Source organism: Pipistrellus hanaki, assembly GCF_964339955.1.
Source record: "Pipistrellus hanaki genome assembly, chromosome: 2".
Taxonomy (NCBI): Eukaryota; Metazoa; Chordata; class Mammalia; order Chiroptera; family Vespertilionidae; genus Pipistrellus; species Pipistrellus hanaki.
The window spans coordinates 133,075,567-133,094,922 of record NC_140504.1 but is presented as its reverse complement, the minus strand read 5'-3'; the positions used below and the strand labels follow the sequence as shown (position 1 = coordinate 133,094,922).

Sequence of the window (19,356 nt, the reverse complement as noted above, 5' to 3'; positions counted from 1 at the left end):
AAAGGCCGTGCCTGGCTTTTGTTGGGAGGGCAGGAAAGATAACCGAGTAACTAGCAGTCACCACCAGGAAGGGCCGAGTCCCTTGGAAAGACGATTCCCCGGTAGCTTTTTCCACCTTGCACAGCTCACGCTGATGGTGCATCAGCCCCCCTGACAAAGGCACCTTAGGCCACTTCCCACACGGAGATGTGTCACTAGTGTTGAACCACAGACGAACTGAAGGACCCATCCCAGGGGGAAGAAGTGGGACCTTTGCTCCCCAGCATGCACCCCAACAGGCAGTTTCTAATAAAAACAAGTTCCAGGGACCTAACTCTCTAGGGATGGGCAGATGGGACACCCGGGTATTCAGAGAGGCTCCAAATATTTTTTTTTCAGGGGCAAGGAAAATGGTTTCAAGTGAAACAAAATAAAACAACAGGAACAGGGCGACTTAAGCTCTTCCCACGATACAGCACTTCTTGGCCGCCAAGGGCAGTGAAATCTGCGTGTAGGAAAGTAGAAGCTTAAATCCACAGCCTCCTCACCATGCCTTCTCGCTGCCAAGAGCCCTGCCTACGGACTTAACGACTGTTAGCCGAGACGTGCTGACCCACTTATCCACAGACGCCATGCTCGAACTTCCTGCTCCTTCAGAAACGTGGCTATTCTGCCCCGGGAAGGTGATTTGTGTCTCTGAGGTTCCCGTGAAGTCTCCCGACACAACCACACCAACCTTCGGCAGGAGGAGCCAACGATAAGGTAGCAGATTTCAGCCCCTTTCCCCTGCCCCTACCAAGAAAAACCAGAGACACGAGGGAGCAGAGAAGTGGAGTTTGTTCCCGTTGCCAGCTGGGAAATGTCACACACTGAGCTTCTCCCCAGATTCCTGCGGCAGCCCACCGGGTGGTCCTCCCACTGCGCACAGGGGGGTCACCTGTCCCACAAACCCCGGGACCCCAGAGCTTCCCTGAAGTCTCGCCTGAAAACCAAGATCCACACTATTCTTCCCCAACTGAACCACAAACGAAAGTATTAATATATCACCGTGTTTCTCTGTGTTACCATGGTATCGAAGGAAGAACACTGGGCTTGAGGCCAGAAAACCTGATTTCTATTCCAGGCTCCCCATTAAATGACTCTGGTCAGGTAGTTCTTCTGAGCCTCAGTTTCTCCTCTGTGGAGAGGGGTAAACTGTTGCCCTGCCCGGTCCAGAGAACTGGTTTTCACACTCCAGAGAGACAACTTGTAGGAAGGAACTCAGACACTGGGAAGCCTTTTGCAAACACACAAATTCTAGGAACCCTGACTCTAGCCCACATGTGTCAAACACAAGGCCCGAGGGCCAAATCCAGCCCGCCAGGCCTTGCAATGTGGCCCGCACAGCGCTGTCATCACTGCACTCCGATGTCAGTTTATGACATTGTCAGTTTATGACTGTTCAGTAAACCATTCGGCCCTCGATTTAGGCTGGATTTTAGATTTTGGCCCCTTCTCTGATTGAGTTCGACACCCCTACTCTAGCCCTTACCCTAACGACATCCTCATTAATGCACGGTAAGTCCTTCGAAGGCAGGAACCAGTTGTCACTCACTTGTCATTTATCTCCCCCTTCAGCAGAGTGCTCACGTGTGGTGGGGCTACTGCATTTGACATTCAGGGAATTGTGGGACTTGACTGTGCTTCCCTAATGCTATGGATCAGGAGTATCTTCATTTCAAACTCTTCCCCACTGGGCATAAACAGAATATCCTTTCCTTTCCTCATCCAGGTCCGGGGGTCCTTCTGTGCAATGACTGCCACTGGGAACCTGCCTGGGATGCTAACGTCACACCCTCAAAGTGGCTGCAGTATCTCGTCGCTGACTCCACTCCTCGAGGGCCAGCCATGACTAGGTACCCTTTCTCCTCTCCGTTCCTGGTCCCCCATTTAATTCCTTTCCAGGGCCTTTGTATACATACATGCCCACATGAGGCCCCTAAATATATTCTAAATTTTGCAAAATTTCAGCTACAAAGATCCTATTCCCTGGTCTCCTATGTAGCGAAGGAGCTTTTATATTTTTGGTTTTCTTCCCATACAACAAACACTATTAATAACATTCTACTTTCTCCAGAGATGATATAGATTAGAGCAAATGGAAAGTTGCCATGGCTACCGTGGTGTTATTTTGGGTATGAGAAATTCATGCCGGTCAAGAACGGGAGCTTTATTTCCGCTTTGCTATCAGGCAATCAATCCCAATTTAATCTGGAAACTAATTGCAGTGGAAACTAATTATGAGCGGCAAGACCCGAAACCCCTAATTACAGGGGAAGTCAATAACGTGAGGCAGCATTCTCTCCCGGCGATGCTGGCTGGAGGAAGGGTCTGGGCTCAGGTGGACTTTCTTCCCCACGCAACTCTCTAAGCAAAACAAGACAGCAAACACCTCTGAAGGACCAGTGGGGAACCCTACGCTGGGTTTGAAGGCTTCAGATTCTGGTGAGGGAGCAGGTCAGGCCCCCTCCCTGGGCTATGAAGATGCAACAAACTGGGGCAGGGATAAAAAGCCTGGATGGAAGGAGGCATTTCGATCAACAGTGAACCCCCAGAGAGGCCGTGGTGGGGAGGCGGGGAAGGGCTAGGCGGAAGGAGGCTGGTCTGGACCCCATAGGTGACTGTGTCTCTATCAGGCCTTGGAGGGCACACAGCCGAGGGGCAGGGGGACCCAAAGAGAATCTCATCACTCAGACCCAAATATTTATGGGCTGTTTCCTCACATACCAGATGCTGAGTCACCCTTTTCTGAATTAGCAGCCGTTGGCTTATGAAAGGCCTTCTCTTAGAATAAAAGCCTACTGCCAATCCCTGAAGTGCACGCGTCCCTCGGGACCTCCCGGTCTATGTTTGACAGCTTTAAAGCGCTGCTAATGGCATGACTTCATCTGCCCCAGGCCAGAACGATCCATATTTAGGTCAGAAACCACATGGTCCTCACATCACCCCCCAGGCTCCCGGGTAGAAAGGGGCTCTTACATCAGGGAGAGAGCACTTCTAACCGGCGATTGATTACTCACCCGCCTCCAAATTCCATGACAAAGGGACAGAAATGAACTTTGCTGCCTGGTTGAAAGCGACTCTGACCACAGAAGCCCGCCCTCCACTCACTAAGGGTATGTTTTTCTCCAAAGGCCCCTGCTACAGGGTCTTTCTCCCTTTTGCACATTTTCCTGATTTTTTAGAAAACCTTTTTGAGAAGAAAGAAGTAGAAGCTGGTAACCCTGTTGTCGCTTTTTCAACAGCACTAACTGCGGCGGTCCCTCGGAGAGGGGCTCCGCTCAGGGCTCTGTCTCCCACGGAGAAAGGAGGCCAGGCACCCGGGCACAGGGCTTTTCCAGGGCAGACAAACCCCAAACCAGGGGGAGCCTACATTCAACCTAATTCTTAGTGTTGTCATAAGCGGGCAACACAGACATACAGGCCTCGTCTTGAATTAGTCAAATGAGGTTCGTTGACTATTTTCACCGAAATAGCATATTGACATATTACGCAAAACCTTTGGCACTGCTCTTGTAGCCAAGGTTAAAAATGGGAGCAGTGAGAGAAAAAAGGCATCTCTGAATACAGAAATGTCCTGAAACCTGGCTGCAATACGAAAGGAGATCCTTGGCAGTTTCTCCACATGATATGTGCTATTGACATAATGGACCCGCAGGGTAAGCGGAGAGAGGGGCTCAGCCACCTCACATTTATGATGAGCGAGGGGGAGAGAGAGAAACAAAGAGAAAGAAGAAAAATAGCTTGGTCTCATTGAGTTACTTTGATATACAATTCCAAGGAGCAGGCAAGTGTCCTGAAACACAGAGCTTCCTCCCGAAACTCAGATCAGGAGCCCCCTCTGCCTCCAGGGGAGATGTACCCCGGGGGCTTAGGAAGATCGATCAGTCAAAGAAAGTGCCTCTGTTTCGACAGCCAGACAGCAAGACCGGCTGCAAACTTTCTCTCGTGCCCTTCGGAAAACTGATGCTTTGAAGACCCCCCAATAGTTTCCGATGGACCTTATCTCAAAGCCACACCTACCTTGACTCCCAGGAAAGACTTGCGGTGATAGAAGCAGCACAGAGCTGCCGAGAAGGCGTGGAAAGCACTGCATTCCTTAGGCATCTCTGTCCTCGGTCCCTGGACCACACGCTTTCTTTAGGGTTAAAAGAAAGGGGGCTCCGGGCATCCGAGCCCGGTCCGCTCAGCGGCAGCTGTGCTGCGCCCGCCCGCCGTCCGGTGGCCGGGGGAGTGAGCCAGTCCTTCTCGCAGGCCGGGCTGGGACTTTTCCCCTCTGCTGAAGCCAATACGATCCAGCCTGCCATGCACACGGTGCCAGAAATTCTCATGTGACCAGACTTGCTCTCTGATGAAATTCTAACCTCTCTCAGAAGAGGCTTTCGGCTCTAGCTGTCCGCTCCATGTGGAGACCCGGCAGAAATCACTACCCTCCTCAGCAGCCTTTCCTTCAGGGCCGAGGGCACCAGGCCAGCTGCTCCGAGGGGCTCTGTCTGCTTGCTTGTCACCCCAGCACCCCGGGGTTCAGGAAGCACACGCCACACCTCCCTGGGACGGGACAGAGGCCCCTTTGAGGAGAGGACCTCGAGGTGGCCAGGGTGTGACTTGCCCCTGGGAGCAATCTCAGAAGTCCTAGGAACCCCGGGCAGGATCCCGGTCCCCACTCTGCCAGTCCATCCCCGAACTGTTTGTTTTTAATTAGGATGCTCCTGGCGGCCAGCTTGCAGCTGATACTGTTGGCACAGCCTTCACTACTGTCAGAGCAACAGTGCCTTTTGGTGTTTAATTAGCAAGTCTGTCGGCAAACATCCCGAGCGCCCCTTGCCCTCCCCTCCTGGCCGGGCAGGCTCCTGGGAGAATGGGACAGGCTGTGTAGACTCTTCTGACCCAACTGTCTGTCTCCTTCCCTTTCTTCCCTTTAATACTTTTGATCGCCCACTCCCGGATCCAGCATAGGAGGCTCACCTCCAACCTGGCCAAGCCTGTTTCTTCCTTTTCCCCCATGAAGAGCCTCCTAACGCCTTTCGGGGAAAGTAATTGCTTTTCTCCTTACATCCCACTAAGAGTGGATGCTCCATGATTCTGGTGTTTTTGTTTTTTCTTTAAATCTAACCCAGGTTTCTGCCTGTAGCTCTTCCTCTCCTACTGCGCCAAATATTAACTTTCTGTGGCTCTGGCCTCCCCAAAATGGAATGTGTCCTGAAGCTTTCTGAAACTTCGCACAGGCAGAAACTTGCAACAGGGAAGAAACAGAGCCCATTCAGTTCCGAAGGGGACACGAGGGCGGTGTGAGCACACCAACGGGTCCGTGGCTGAGAGGAGGCCTCGGCCTTTGGACCTGGTCAGGTTTGCCTGTTCAACCAGGGAGCCGTGTGTTTAATGCCTGTGAGCAGCTTCCATGCTGCCTGAGTGCCGGGGAGAGGGACAGGCAGAGTCTCTCCACGTCCTCCATGAGGACAGACCTACAGAGGCTCTGGCGCCACAGGAGCAACCAGGGGCTGACTCTTGTCCTGCTCTCCTTCTCCCTCCTCCATGGCTCTGGAGGTCGGATGTGCAGCCCTGGGAACTCCTGGGTCTGGGGACCGCCCTGAGGACCTGGGAATCTGCACCAGAGGAGTGGAGCTCACGGTTGGTGTGTGTTTAGCTGGAGGGGCCCTTGAAGATGGTCCAGTAGACGGGTCAGTACCATTCTCCAAGGTCCTGTACTGCACCTGCAGAGGCATTTCTCTGCCCCCGTTTCTATTACTTGGGGTTCAATAGGGTCCAAAGGGTAAGTCCACATGGGCAGCCAGGGCCCGTGACCCGAGCAGTCAGGCCAACAGCCACCAGGTAAGGGGCCCAGTGTTCACTTGCTACTCCCCTTTCCCTCAGGCTAAGAAAGTCCCCAAACGGCTAAAAAAAAACCCCAAAAAACACACAGCTCCTTCAACCCTGCACAGAAATTCCAAGAGGTTAGTTAGCCAAAGCCTTTGGATTCCAAGGCCTTTGAATGCCAATACCCTACCCGCAGAAAGCATGAACGCAGTGCATTCCTGCAAGGAAATACACAAATAACTCAGCCATGTAAATCACACAGCATCACGCAGTCAAGTGCTCCGGAGCCGGGGTAAAAGCAAAACAAAGCCGCTCAGGCCGGGGCAGGCCCGCGGCTGGTCACCTGAGGCAGTCCCTGTTTATTCTAAGAAATGTCTCCAAAACTGGTTCCGTCAGGATTAAAGGATGGGCTAATATCATTAGGTATTTCCTACCGCACTTTTCTTTAAAAAAATGACAATATTTTATTGATTTTTTTTTACAGAGAGTAAGAGAGAGGGATAGAGAGTTGGAAGCATAGATGAAAAACATCTATCAGCTGCCTCCTGCACACCCCCTACTGCGATGTGCCTGCAACCAAGGTACATGACCTTGACCAGAATTGAACCTGGGACCCTTCAGTTCACAGGCCAACACTCTATCCACTGAGCCAAACCGGTTAGGGTGCCTAAACACTTTTTATTTCTGTGTTCCACACCAAAAATCTTTTCGATGCAAGGGTCACAGATTTTAATCAATTTTCTCCTCAAATGGCAGAGGAGAGACTAAAATAACCTGTTCGTTTGTTGCAACTAAAAATGGTAATTGCATGAATTCACTGACTTGTTAAGCTTTTAAATGTCTCCCATCCACACCGATCAATTCCCCCACTTACATCCCACAGTGATTATTCTATTCTTGTTACAAAGACACAGAGGACCAGAACTGCCTGTCACTCAGCGGAGAGCAGACAAGGCACCAGGGAATCCAGCCTGTGACTGCAGAACCTGGTGGCTGATCACATGGAAGCAAACATAAGATTTTTATTTTTTAAACGTCTTCTAAGTGAACCTGCCCCACAGCCCCGTGGAAAGGCTGTGATGTGCTTGCTACACTGGGGCAGGGGGACTCTGATGATTTCGAACATGTGATTGAGGACCAGTCAAATCTGGATTCAGGGTTTTCTAAACACCATGCCCTTCTGTGGGCAGAGTACAGGGTCGCTGATGCAACGCCAGGGACGGAGGGACAGAGGCCGCCGCATGGAGCTGCGGGAAAGGGCTGTGCTCTCCAGTGCATCCCGCCCCCACTCCCACACCCGGATCTGCGAGGGGGCATTCCTCTGCACCAGGGGAAACACCTGTGAAAACAGCCAGGGCGCCGTAGCCAGGTGGACCCCTGGAGGAAATCCCTGTACCCCAGGTCACATGCTGCCCACCCAGCTGGGAAGAGGGCTAAAGCAGGCGGGAGGCGGCCCTGCACAAGCATAGCCTTCAATGTCATTGTTCCCTTGGGCAGTCCCAATACGAACCTGCACTACTTAGTAACCATGGAAACAGGAGCTGCCTGCCAGCCATATTCACAGACACGTGCATGCTTCCTTTCCGCCATAGCCCTCCGGCTAAGAGGGGCTGGAAGCGAGTACAGAGTCCGTTTCCCAAAGTGCCACAGGCCCCGTGAGGTAGCTGCTCCCTGAGATGGCATGGGGAGAGAGATCTGGGCGGAGGGAGAAGGATGTGCCTGCCAGGGATCTGCCTTTCCGTTTCGGGGCAACAAGGAATGTGATGCTGCCCCAAACCCTCACTCCCACTCCCTTTCCCAAAGCTAGCCCACAGCCTTCAGCCTTCCATGCAGTGAGGCGCTCAGGCCATGTCAAGCAGCCCCAGGGACAGTGCATGCTGAGACCAGAGGGCACTGGTGCAAGGCTGCCCATCCTGGCTGGTCCCTGCCCACAGGGACTCACTCAGAACGTCAGTGACCACCAGTCATGGTCCAAACAGCCCAGCCTCTTGTGGCAACCAAGAGACTTCGCCTGTCCAGAAACATTGATCTCTCCTGGCTTTTTGTCTTCCTTCGACCCCAGGGACTGGGCTCTGGGGGAACAAAGATGGCGTTAACGAAACAGAGAGTAAGGCCCGTGCTCCGAATCCCGTTTCCCCTGCTGTCCTAGGAAGCAGGGAAGGAAGGAAGATTAATGTGGCCGGCCCGATCCTAAATCACCGAGGATGCCCGCTGCAGGCTCAGCGAGAACCCAGGAAGCTGTGGGCCAGAGAAGGGGCAGCCGCCGGCCTCTCTGTGAGACCTGCACACAGTAAACCAGGAGGCGGTGGTGAGGGAGGAGCTCTTCCTAGGGAGCACACACCCTCCCATCACAAGCAGCAGGGCTGGGCGGCGGCAGAGGCCATGCGAGAGGGCCAGGAGGCGCGCTGCGGAAGAGGTCACCTCCTCAGGCCGGGCTCAGTCAGAGATGGCCCTCCACGTGTTTCTATAAGCAAGTGTGACTTATTTCCTGCTCCAAAAAGGAATGCAAACTAGACTCGGAGGGAAGAGGGCAGGAAAGGCAGGCCCAGCTCTCTGGCCACTTTGTGTGTGGCTGGTGCAGCAAAGGGCGTGCTTACGAGTGTGTGTTGTTCACGTCCTGGCCCGACAGTCCCCGGGTTCCTCAAGGGGATGGGTGAGAGGGCAGGCTGCTAAATGGCTTCTGTCGGGAAATGGTATTGATCTGCCTAGCACATAAACAAGAAGATGAAGGCCAGTATGCACACACAGATTTCTCTCCGCTGGGCCTTTGTCCTCCCACAAATTCCTGTCCCTTTTATTGGCAACTAAAATTGTATAATGGATCATGTGAGGCAAAACTAGGTGAGCACCCAGGCCCGACTACTTTCTTGCACTATCACATACAATTTCACCTCATCTGTCCCCCTCCCCCATCACCATCTCCTGGTATCCTATTGCCGTAATTAGCTGGTTAATATTGATCATAGGAAGAGAGCAAAGGGGAGACCAGACATTATGAGCATGGTCACCTGGGCAGCCTCACCAGGAAGCTTCAGCTCCACACTCCCCCGGGAACCACGGTCCGTTCCCTGCAGGTCACTGGGGGAAGGGATCCAAGAAAGGGGGAGATGGTGCGTGTGCAGTGAAGTCTGGGTGGCTCAGGGGAGGTGCAGCCTGGGGAACAATGGATTGGCTGGGGGGGAACCCCATCAGAAGTGCATGAAATCTTGAAGAGTTAATTGGTCAGTTTAAAGACGCTCCTGTTAAAATCCCCAGAGTTCCTTCCCTCTAGTTCTCTCTTGCTTCATCCACCCCCTGCACTCGCCCACGTGCTGGCGTGTTCTCTCTCCATAGCCATGCGGCCGTCAGCAGCCACTCGGTCCATGGCTGTGTCGTCCACATGCGATGGACTGCATCTGGGGACACGCGCTAAGCCAGGCAGCTGCTGGAGTGGACTGGGCTTTAACATGGAGCAGAAACTCTGAGCAGTGGCCTTCATTCTGGCCCTGCTGCAGACAAGATTGGACTTCTTCCCTGGAGAGACAGACAGAGATGGGGCCTTGGACGGGAACCCCCTTTACATCATCAGTAAAGCTTTCTGCAAAACTCCGTCATCCCGAGGGGGCCTCAAGAAATTTTCCTCACGGCATCTCAAGACCTCCACTTCCACCGACAACAGTATCACCCCAGAAATCCTATATCACACAAGCTTTATTTTCTGTCCCTGGCATTAAGCTGAAATGAAAAGAATGTGCACGGGGCATAATTCCAGCCTTTCAAACAGTAGTCAGACTCTCTGGCGGTCCCAGCCTTCTTGGGTAGTCTATGGAAAGCGTGGACCCTCCTCCCAGAACAAAAGGCACAGGCTGTGATGGTTTTAATTTCAGGGGTCCCTGCGTCCCCAGCAGCCCACCCGGGGGAGTCTCACCCACACAAGATGATCCCCCACCCGCCTCCCCAGCTTCCTTCTGTTCTACACTCACTGTGCAGGCATCAGAGCTCCCAGGCTTTCTTTGCTGTATGCGTTTCTATTTCCCCTTCCTTCCATTTTTGGTGCATGTGAGCTATATAAGCAACTAATAACAGTGACCCACAAGCCCCTCTGAGGCCCCTCCCATGCAGAGCTGCAGACATGGGCCCAGGGGCATCTGCAGGGCAAGACTGGCGAGGGCTCACAGCAAACGCCAGCGGCTCTGCCTCCCACCTCCGCTGCTACTACAATAGCTCCCCCTCACAAGCACTTCTGGAAAAGGACATCTCCCAAAACGAAGCTGCAAGACGCAGATTTGCATGTCTCAAAAGCCACGCTGGGAGGTAGGAGGGCAGAGGGAGAGCCAGGATGGGTTCAAGTCTTTTTAAATATATATATACTTTTCTATTGATTTCAGAGAGGAAGGGAGAGGGGATAGAGAGAAACATCAATGATGAGAGAGAACCACTGGCTGCCTCCTGCATGCCCCCTACTGGGGATCAAGCTCACCACCCAGGCACGCACCCTTGACTGGGAATTGAACCATGATCTCCTTCCTGGTTCATAGGTCAATGCTCAACCAACTGAGCCACACAGGCCAGGGCAGGGTGCAAGTCTTTACTGCACTACCAGCAAGCTGGATGACCTGGGGAAACTTCTTAACCTCTCTGAGCCTCAGTTTGCTCCTCTCACTTACTAGTATTTTTGTGAGGATTAAATGAGATAACAAAGAATCTGGCACCCAACGCTCAACAGGCAATCAGACATGTGAGTGTCCCTTCCATTTTCAAAGAAAAAGACAAAACCCAAGTGCCCTGCTTGTGTCTTCCACAGGGCACATGCCCAAATGCACCCTAAATCTCACTGCAAGGCCAGGCTACAGGGACAGGGTGGCCAGCTCTGGCCTGAGCCAATGACAGGCCCCGGCAGTGCTACTGCAACTCTTGGACCTGGAAAGCCAGGAAAAATGGGGAGGAGTCTAAGAGTTTATTAGCCTTAAAACACTGCTTAGCCTTTCAATTTTCAGACCACGTATGAACATGGCACATATGCTCAGATGTCTGGGATGGTTTTCTGCTCCAGAATCTCTGTTGTTAGGGGAGCTGCTTGTTTTGTCAGCCTGTGTGTCCGCAGCACAACTACTCCGCCCCCAGCGCCCACCCTTTTCCAGCCAGTCTGACTGGGGGGGATTCCATGGCCCCGCTGCAGGACCTGGCTCCAGGCCCTCTTTCCCACTGTCCCATACCACGCTGGCTGCAGAATCGGGATTCGGCCTGGCCTGCCTGGTGCCTGCCAGAGGCTCCTCCCACCACGTCCCTGAGCCGTGCTCGCCCTCCGGGCTCCGGCTCCAGGACCGGAGATCTCCCACGCGAGTCTAGAGTCCGCGGAGGACCACCTCCATGCGCCTGGCTCCTTCACACTCACAGGCACGCGTCCCTGGGCACTGACACCAGCCACTTCTGGGATGAGAGCTGTGCTGGGACAGCCCTTTGGACACTGGGCTGCCTCTGCCAGATCCCCCCTCTCTGCCTCCTGTGTCCTCCCAGATGCTGCCTCCTGCCTGCACCTCCTCCTCTCTAGTCCCTAGTGGCAGGAATTGTCCGAGTTACAGTGTACTCTTCTAACGCCACGCCATGCCACGCCCGTCACCCACCTAGCAAGGCTGCCCCGTGTCTGAGCACACAAAGCAGGCATGGAGGAAGCTCAAGAAAGGCTGGAACCTGGGGCGCAGGGGAGTTAGGACTCACTCCACTCCTTTCAACCCTGAAAGCTTGCCCAAGTCACACAGAAAGTGATATTATTAATTCCTCCTTCTCTCTTTCCAAGCAAATTCTAGCCACCGGAATGAAATGTTTCTGTAGGAATCTCCTTTCATAGCTGTAAATCACACATGTCAAACACAAGGCCCACAGGCCAAATCCGGCCCGCCAGGCCTTGCAATGTGGCCCGCACTGCGCTGTCATCACTGCACTCCGCTGCGTTCCATCACAATGACGCGCGGTGACATAGGAGGCTTGTGATCTCGACGGGCCGCCTCGCCGGCCGCCGTACTTGCTATCTATTACGCATGCGCATAGATAACAAGTCACGAGATTCAGGAGGCGTGACCTATAGTCCCGCATCCGATGTGGTTGTGCGGGTGGCAGAGCAGAGGAGAGAGTGAGTGTGCGGGCATAAAAATACACAGCAGAAGCTGCCAGTTCCTGGCATAAAGTGCAGGCATAAAAATCGCAACAGAATCTGCTATCTGTACCCAGCCAGGCATTTATTGACTGACTTTTTTTTTCTCCACTCCATCTGCCAAATCAAGCTATCCCTGTGCAGTTTTCAACTTTTTCCTTCTAACGCAGATTTCCAATAAACTACATCTTTTACTGCCAATATTGATCCCAAAATGTCCAGGAAAAGAAAAGTTGACGGTGAAGGCAGACAATTTAATGACAAATGGGAAAATGAATACATGTTTGTGCTTAGAGAGGGCAAACCAGTGTGTATATTGTGTTATGAGACAGTGTCGGTGATGAAAGAGTACAATATACGTCGTCATTTTGACACCAAACATAATGTTAAGTATGGCAAATATACTTTGGAAGAAAAGCATAAAATTGTTAAAGAACTAAAAGGCAAACTACAATCACAGCAGCAAATGTTTACAAAGGCTACAGCGAAAAATGATGCTGCAGTGAAAGCAAGCTTTATAGTGGCTGAAGAAATTGCCCGTACTTCAAGGTGTTTTTCAGAGGGTGCCTTTTTGAAGCAATGCATGCTAAAAGTGTGTGAGCAAGTATGCCCAGACCAGATACAGAGTTTTCAAAATGTCAGTTTGTCAAGAAATACCATTGCAGATAGAGTTCAAGAACTCTCAGGAAACCTATCATCACAGCTGGCCGAACAGGCATGCAGTTATCTCGCTTTTTCACTTGCTATCGATGAAAGCACAGACAACACTGATACAGCGCAGCTGTCCATCTTTATACATGCTACGAAGACCGACCTCTCTGTCACTGAGGAACTTTTGGATGTAGCTGCCATGCATGGGACGACGACTGGTAGAGATATATTTGAGGCTGTGGAGAAATCTATAAATAATTTTAAATTACCCTGGGAAAAGTTGGTGGGGCTAACTACCGATGGCGCACCTTCAATGTGCGGAGAAAAGAAAGGCTTGGTTGGACTAATGAAGGAAAGAATGCAAAAAAGTCACTGCCACACACCCTTGATTACTTATCATTGCATTATCCACCAAGAGGCTATGTGTGGAAAAGTTCTGGACATGAACGACATAATGACCACAGTCATTAAAACTATTAACTTTATACAGGCACATGGCCTGAATCATCGCCAGTTCCAGCAGTTTTTACAGGAGGTGGGTGCAGAGCATGGAGACGTGCCATACCACACAGAAGTAAGATGGCTGAGCAAGAGCGCAGTCCTCAAAAGTTTTTTTGAGCTCAGAGAACAAATTGCTCTTTTCATGGAAAGTAAAGGAAAGCCCTTGCCTGAACTGTCGGATCCCGCCTGGCTATGTGATTTTGCTATGATGTGTGACATATGCGAGCATCTCACCCAACTGAATCTGAAGCTGCAGGGACGCAAACAAGTCATCACGAAGATGTCTGACATGATCACAGCATTCCAGTGTAAACTTCAACTATGGAAGTCCCAACTGGAACAGGACAATCTTGCCCACTTTCCCATTTGTTTGAGTATCTCAACCACTATTTCTGGTACTTTTCCTTGCAGTCGGCTGGCTACCAAAGTTAGCCGTTTACTAAGTGAATTTGAGCGGCGCTTCTCTGACTTTAGAACACAGCACTCAGGCTTTGACATCTTTGCCAATCCTTTTACAGTTGATGTCAACAATGTGCCCCATCACCTTCAGATGGAGATAATCGAGCTTCAGTCTGACAGTGGCCTGAAATCAAGGTTTCAGGATGTTGAAATTGAGGACTTTTTTCAAAGTCCCCTGACTCAATGCCAGAGCTCTACTGCCCCCTGACTCAACGCCAGAGGTCCGACTTCATGCTGCCTGTATTCTATCCATGTTCGGGAGCACCTATCTTTGTGAACAGATGTTTTCAATAATGAATCTGAACAAAAACAAGCACAGATCACGCATTACCGATGACAACCTCCATGCTGTTTTGCGGGTTGCTACAGCCCAAGAAATAAAACCGAACATTGACTCATTGATCCGGGGAAAACGGTGTCAGACATCTAGCCAGAAAACAAAACAATGAGCATTTTAGGTACATTCCAATATTACTGTTTTGCTTGATACCAATATTACTGTTTTGCTTGATAGCATGTGAGTTGGTTAACAGCACTGTTAAGGAAAAGATTGTTCCACTCATTTTAAATTCACATTTCTGGTTAACATTGTCAGTTTATGACTGTTCAGTAAACCATTCGGCCCGCGATTTAGGCTGGATTTTAGATTTTGGCCCCTTCTCTGATTGAGTTCGACACCCCTACTGTAAATCAAGCATGTCAAACTTAAAGGCTAACACTCGCAGGCTGCGAGTTTGACATGCTGTAAACGGATCACGAGCATTAGCCTCTGGGTGACACACTGGTTCCTTCTGCGTCCTGTCCTGCCCGAAGAGCTCTGAGGGACAGCCCAGACCTGGAGTTTTTAGCCTGGGGGTGGGGCGGGGCTCCCAGGAGCCACTGGAAACTGTATATAAACTATTGGGTGAGAGGCTGGCTTTCAGAGTCATGTGACCCTAAAATCCCCACTGATCCAGAAAGACTTTCAGTGGCTCTTAGAGCTGTGGCTTCAGATGGTCTCACTGGATCTTTTTTTTTTTTTTTTTTTTTCTAGTAAAGAAAGAAGTGCAGAGAACACCTGGTTGTCAGGGACATGAGCAAAGACAGAGAAAGCCTCCGGGCACCGTGGACACAGGCGGGCATCAGCATCAGCAGGGCTGTGCTTGGTGAGAGGAGCTAGCCAGACCCTGAAGCAGGCAGTGAGCCCTGCCTTCCTGCCGCTGGAGCGGCTTCACACACCATGAGAGGGGAAGAAACCGCCCTCACCCGGCTGGTAGAAGGCCTGGTGTGCATACCGTAGTTAACCTCACCACCACAGGCAGAACAGCACCCGTCCGACTCTCAGCAACCCCTCCCCAGCCACAGGCCGGGGGGACGTGCTCCCCGAAGACGGCAGCAGTCACAGAAACCTCTCTGCCTTTCGGCCGGCGACCCCCCAGGCAGCCTCACTCACCCCGTGTGGCAGGCCCCCGAGAGCCAACATTTACACAGAGAGCTTTCACCTTAGTGCCTTACTTAGTTCTCACACCGGGAGACGTGTATTATCAGCTCCATTGTACGCTGGAGATCAAACAGTCCTTAGAGTTAATAATTAAAACCACCATGAGCCAGGATGGCTGGCTCTATGGGATGTGATCACGGGAGCATGGATTCCACCCGGTTGCCTGGGGGAGCTTATCTTGTGCAAACCCAAAGGCAGAACTGTGGCTCCTGCAACCACCTTCTCCCCGCACCACAGTGACGGATATTCTCGGCAACACAGACGGCAGGTCCCGTCAGAAACATCCCCGTTCACTGCTGATGGAGATGGCGGGGACAGAGGGCTGCTGGGGCCAGAATGGGAGAGCCAGGACTCAGCAGAGCCTCCAGTACAGGTGATGGCTGGAGGGCTGGGGACCTGGTTTGTCTCACACAGAGACACCAACAGGCCCATTTCTCCGCAGGAAAAGGCAGAGGCTGTGCTGATGGGAAGGGCCATACTGATTACCAGCCAGCTTCTTCACTTCCTCAGGCAGTCAGCTGCCACGCCAAGGCCACCTACAGAAGTGACATCAGATGGTCAACACCCCTGGCGCCCACGGTGCAGACAATGAGTTCCTTTTGTTGGTGGTGCAAAGGGCAGTACAATGCCTCGCCCTCCAGGTTCTCGCCCCAGGACTAGAGATCCCCCACATGAGTCTATCCCATCACCTGACTCCTTCACACGTCACGGGCCCACGTCACTGACACCAACCATCTCTAGAATGAGAGCTGTGCCTGGGATAGAGCAGTGGGAGGGCAGGGTGGGGGAAGAGAGAGTTACCAGGGAGAGCAGCCTCTCTGCCCTGCCCCCCTCATCCCTACAAGTTCCCAGTAACAAGGTGGATCTGGCCATTAAGCTGGGAAGCAATGGGGATTCAGCACATATATTAACCAGAAGGGAGAGAAACTAGAGGAAGAGGAGTACAGGACTTAAAAGGATACATATCTATATCTATACCTATATCTATATATCTGTCTCTTTGCAAAGCCTAGCATTTATATGACAACATTTTACATGTGTACCCTTTGTAGACAGAAACAATTAGAAGATATAATCTAATATACTTCTGATCCTGAAAAGTCAGGGGGAAATTACTTAAATAGCAGATTTGGTCATCACATTTAAAAGCTTTACCCCACGGCATGAGCGTTCATGCCATGAACACCGGTAATGGGTGTGCGAGCCAATCAGAATGCTGGACACTGAATGGTGCAGGAGTAGACATATGACCCGGATTAGACCTATCAGACTCCTTTCTTGTGATATTTCAAGCCAGAGTGGAGGGAAAGATCCCTTTTCCCGGTGGACTATAGCTTTACGATTATAATCTGCCCCTGGCTGTTGTGGCTCTGTTGGTTGGGCACTGTCCTGTGCACAGAAAGGTTGAAGGTTTGATTCCCAGTCAGGGCACAAGCCTGGGCTGCGGGCTCGATCCCGGGTGTGTGTGTGTGTGTGTGTGTGTGTGTGTGTGTGTGTGTAGGAGACAATGGATGGATGTTGTTCTCACATTGACGTTTCTCTCTTTCTCCATCTCCCTTCCTCTCTCTCCAAAGATCAATTTAAAAAATCTTTTAATAAAAGGTTATAGGCTAGAGCAGCCTACAGGCATGTGTTCCCATGAGGTGTAGAAGCTGATGTGAGATAACGCAGCCAACGTGCTGAGAGGAGCAGAGCAGGGACTGAGAACACGGAGATGTTTTCCTTCCCCAGAACAGTCATCGGCCCAGGCCACTCCACCCTGCCCTTCCCAGTCATAAATCTGCTCACTCACATCACCAGCTTGAGAGTTTACAGGTTCCCTTTATCAGGGTGAGGTTAGGTAAAACTTGAAATCAAGATACAATAATACATTTTGTGTTGGCATGTACCGGAGTTCACATGCACTAGTATAAGATGTGACCCCCTATACCCAAAAAACGCTAAAAAAAAAAAAAAAAGACACAACGTAAACCGATGTTACATGAAAACATGGGTAATATACACCCATTAATAATAGGGTTGTGCATTCATGGTTCAGTGACGGGCGGAAACCTACAGCGTTCACAGCCTACTCCAGGGACATGATATTAAAGAACTGCAGTGTCTTGAGTTTCCAAGGATAAAGCAGGCATGGGTTTGCCTCCAGGACAGGGAGAGGGACTCCTGGAGCTGGAATGTTCTGTGCAGGACGATAGGTGTGTGTGTGGCTCCCACGCCCAGTACCCCTCCCAGGCTCCCGCGGCGGCAGCACCATCCTAAGGCTAATCTGTTTTGTGGAAAAGCAGAAACCTGTTTCGGAGGTGCAGGCCGGACACTCCCTCACTAAGGCCAGGGGGACTTCCCCAGGTACATGGATAACCTGGGAGAGCAACGCTCATGACTTGTTTCCAGGTCAGGGGAAGGGAATTTGCGTCACCCCAAAATTACATTTACATCTTCCCAAATTTGCTCCTTGCGTGGTCTTCAGTGGCACATGGCCTGGAACCCTGATCGTCTGCCTCGTAGAGCTTCTTTCCCCCGCTGTAATTGCTCCGTTTACCCCTGTGAGGAACCCTCGCTCCAGTCCTGCCTCCCAGGGCCCCGCTGCTGAAACACTCACTGCAGTGAGCTCTGTCCTTGTCTGTTGGCCTCGGGACCCAGTCTTCCTCATCGTCACCGCGCCAACGCCCAGGTCAGGGCCTGGGCAGGAGAGGGGCCAGTGAACGTGTGGGGGTAGCACAGAGATTCTCCACACACACGTGGGAGCAGCTTGCAGAAAAGTGTGTTTGCATATTTCTAGGCAAAGGGTTCTTATCCATTACGTTCACAAAAGGACAGGGACCTCCCCTCTCCAACAGGGAAGAACCACAGAGGTGTGAGACATGACCTGCTGTACGAGGGTCAGGTCCTCCTGGGGTGAACCAGCCTTGCCATCCCCTCAGAAGTGCCTCACTCCCTCAACTGTAAACCACCTGAGCTCCCAAATGGGAGGGGGCTCCCAGAACACAGTGATTTTTTTTTTAAATCCTCACCTGAAGATATGTTGGTGTGTTTGTTTGTTGTTTTGTTTTTAATATATTTTATTGATTTTTTTACAGAGAGGAAGGGAGAGGGATAGAGAGAAACATCGACCAGCTGCCTCCTGCACACCCCCTACCAGGGATGTGCCCGCAACCAAGGTACATGCCCTTGACCGGAATCGAACCTGGGACCCTTCAGTCTGCAGGCCGGCGCTCTATCCACTGAGCCAAACCAGCTAGGGCTGTTGGTGGTTTTTTGTTTGTTTGTTTTTTAATTGAGAGAGAGAGAAACCTCGATAGCCTGCCTCCCACATGTGTGTCCTTGTTCTGCAAAGACTCTTTCCAGTCAAGACCACGAGAAGACAGAGGAAGGAGACTGGGCCACCCTGGACTCAGCTGGACCACTCAGACACTTCGCAAAACACCCACCTGGGCCTGGGAAAAAACAAGAATCTCCTGGGAGACTGGTGGCCACAGGAAACCGTCCACCAGCCCCATCATTTCCTCTGCACAAAAAGCTCCTTTGAGAGTGTGAATGGAGGCTTTATGTGGCCAGTTCCCGTCCACAGGCTAATAAATATGTGAAATGGCCTCTCAGACCAGGTTCCTGCAGCCTGGACACTGAGGTCATCGGAGAAACAATTAGATGCCATCTGGAGAGAGCTGGGACTCAGAGGAAATGGCCTCGAAGGGCCAAGCGGCATGTTTTCATTCCCAGGGTCTGACACGTCCTTATCTCCATGGGCATAAAGGGCGCATGGAGCGCCGCCAGCCAGCGAAGCCACGCTGGGAGCATGAATGGGCAAATGCGGCGGCAATTAATGAACGCTGAAGGGCCAGCAGAGTGCTCTTTTCCAGCCTGCCACCAGCACATGGATCCCTCCGCTGCACTTTCCCACCCCAGGGGGCACCGTGGCCGTAGCCCAGGCCGTGGCCTCACCACGCTTTGGGTTTTCTCCGTTTCCAGATAAAGCAGTGAGAGCGGAGCAGCAATGCTCTGGCCCAGCTCAGGACGGCACGCAGGGAGCAATGACGTGATCCTGCAGAAGAGCACTCACGGAGGCTTCACGAGCCACTCAGTTGGAGAGAGCAGGCCCACAGCCGAGAACGCTCGTCGCTAGGCGAGGCTCTCAAGTTCTTATTTTTATATAAAAATGTAGTGTGTCTTCTCTATTAATAACCAGTATCTCTAGATGTAAATGCAATTGTTGAGCAAGCTGGTTTAAAACACACACACACACACACACACACACACACACACAAAAAAAAAAAAAACAATTTAGCTAGAGAAAAAAGCACGGACT

General features: G+C 51.7%; 1 protein-coding gene across 4 annotated transcripts in view; it reads right to left on the bottom strand.

Moving 5' to 3' along the window:
- The window catches only part of BCAR3 (BCAR3 adaptor protein, NSP family member), a 113,580-nt gene that overhangs the window by 49,910 nt on the left and 44,314 nt on the right, over positions 1-19,356 (bottom strand). The window contains exon 1 of one of the 4 annotated variants that reach the window (XM_084873405.1): positions 4,042-4,291. The exons of the other annotated variants lie outside the window; for them this stretch is intronic. Within the exon in view, the coding sequence (XP_084729531.1) occupies positions 4,042-4,125 (84 nt within the window). The 5' untranslated portion in view covers positions 4,126-4,291. Of the gene's footprint in view, positions 1-4,041; positions 4,292-19,356 lie in introns of those variants that run through there. 4 annotated transcript variants of the gene reach the window in all.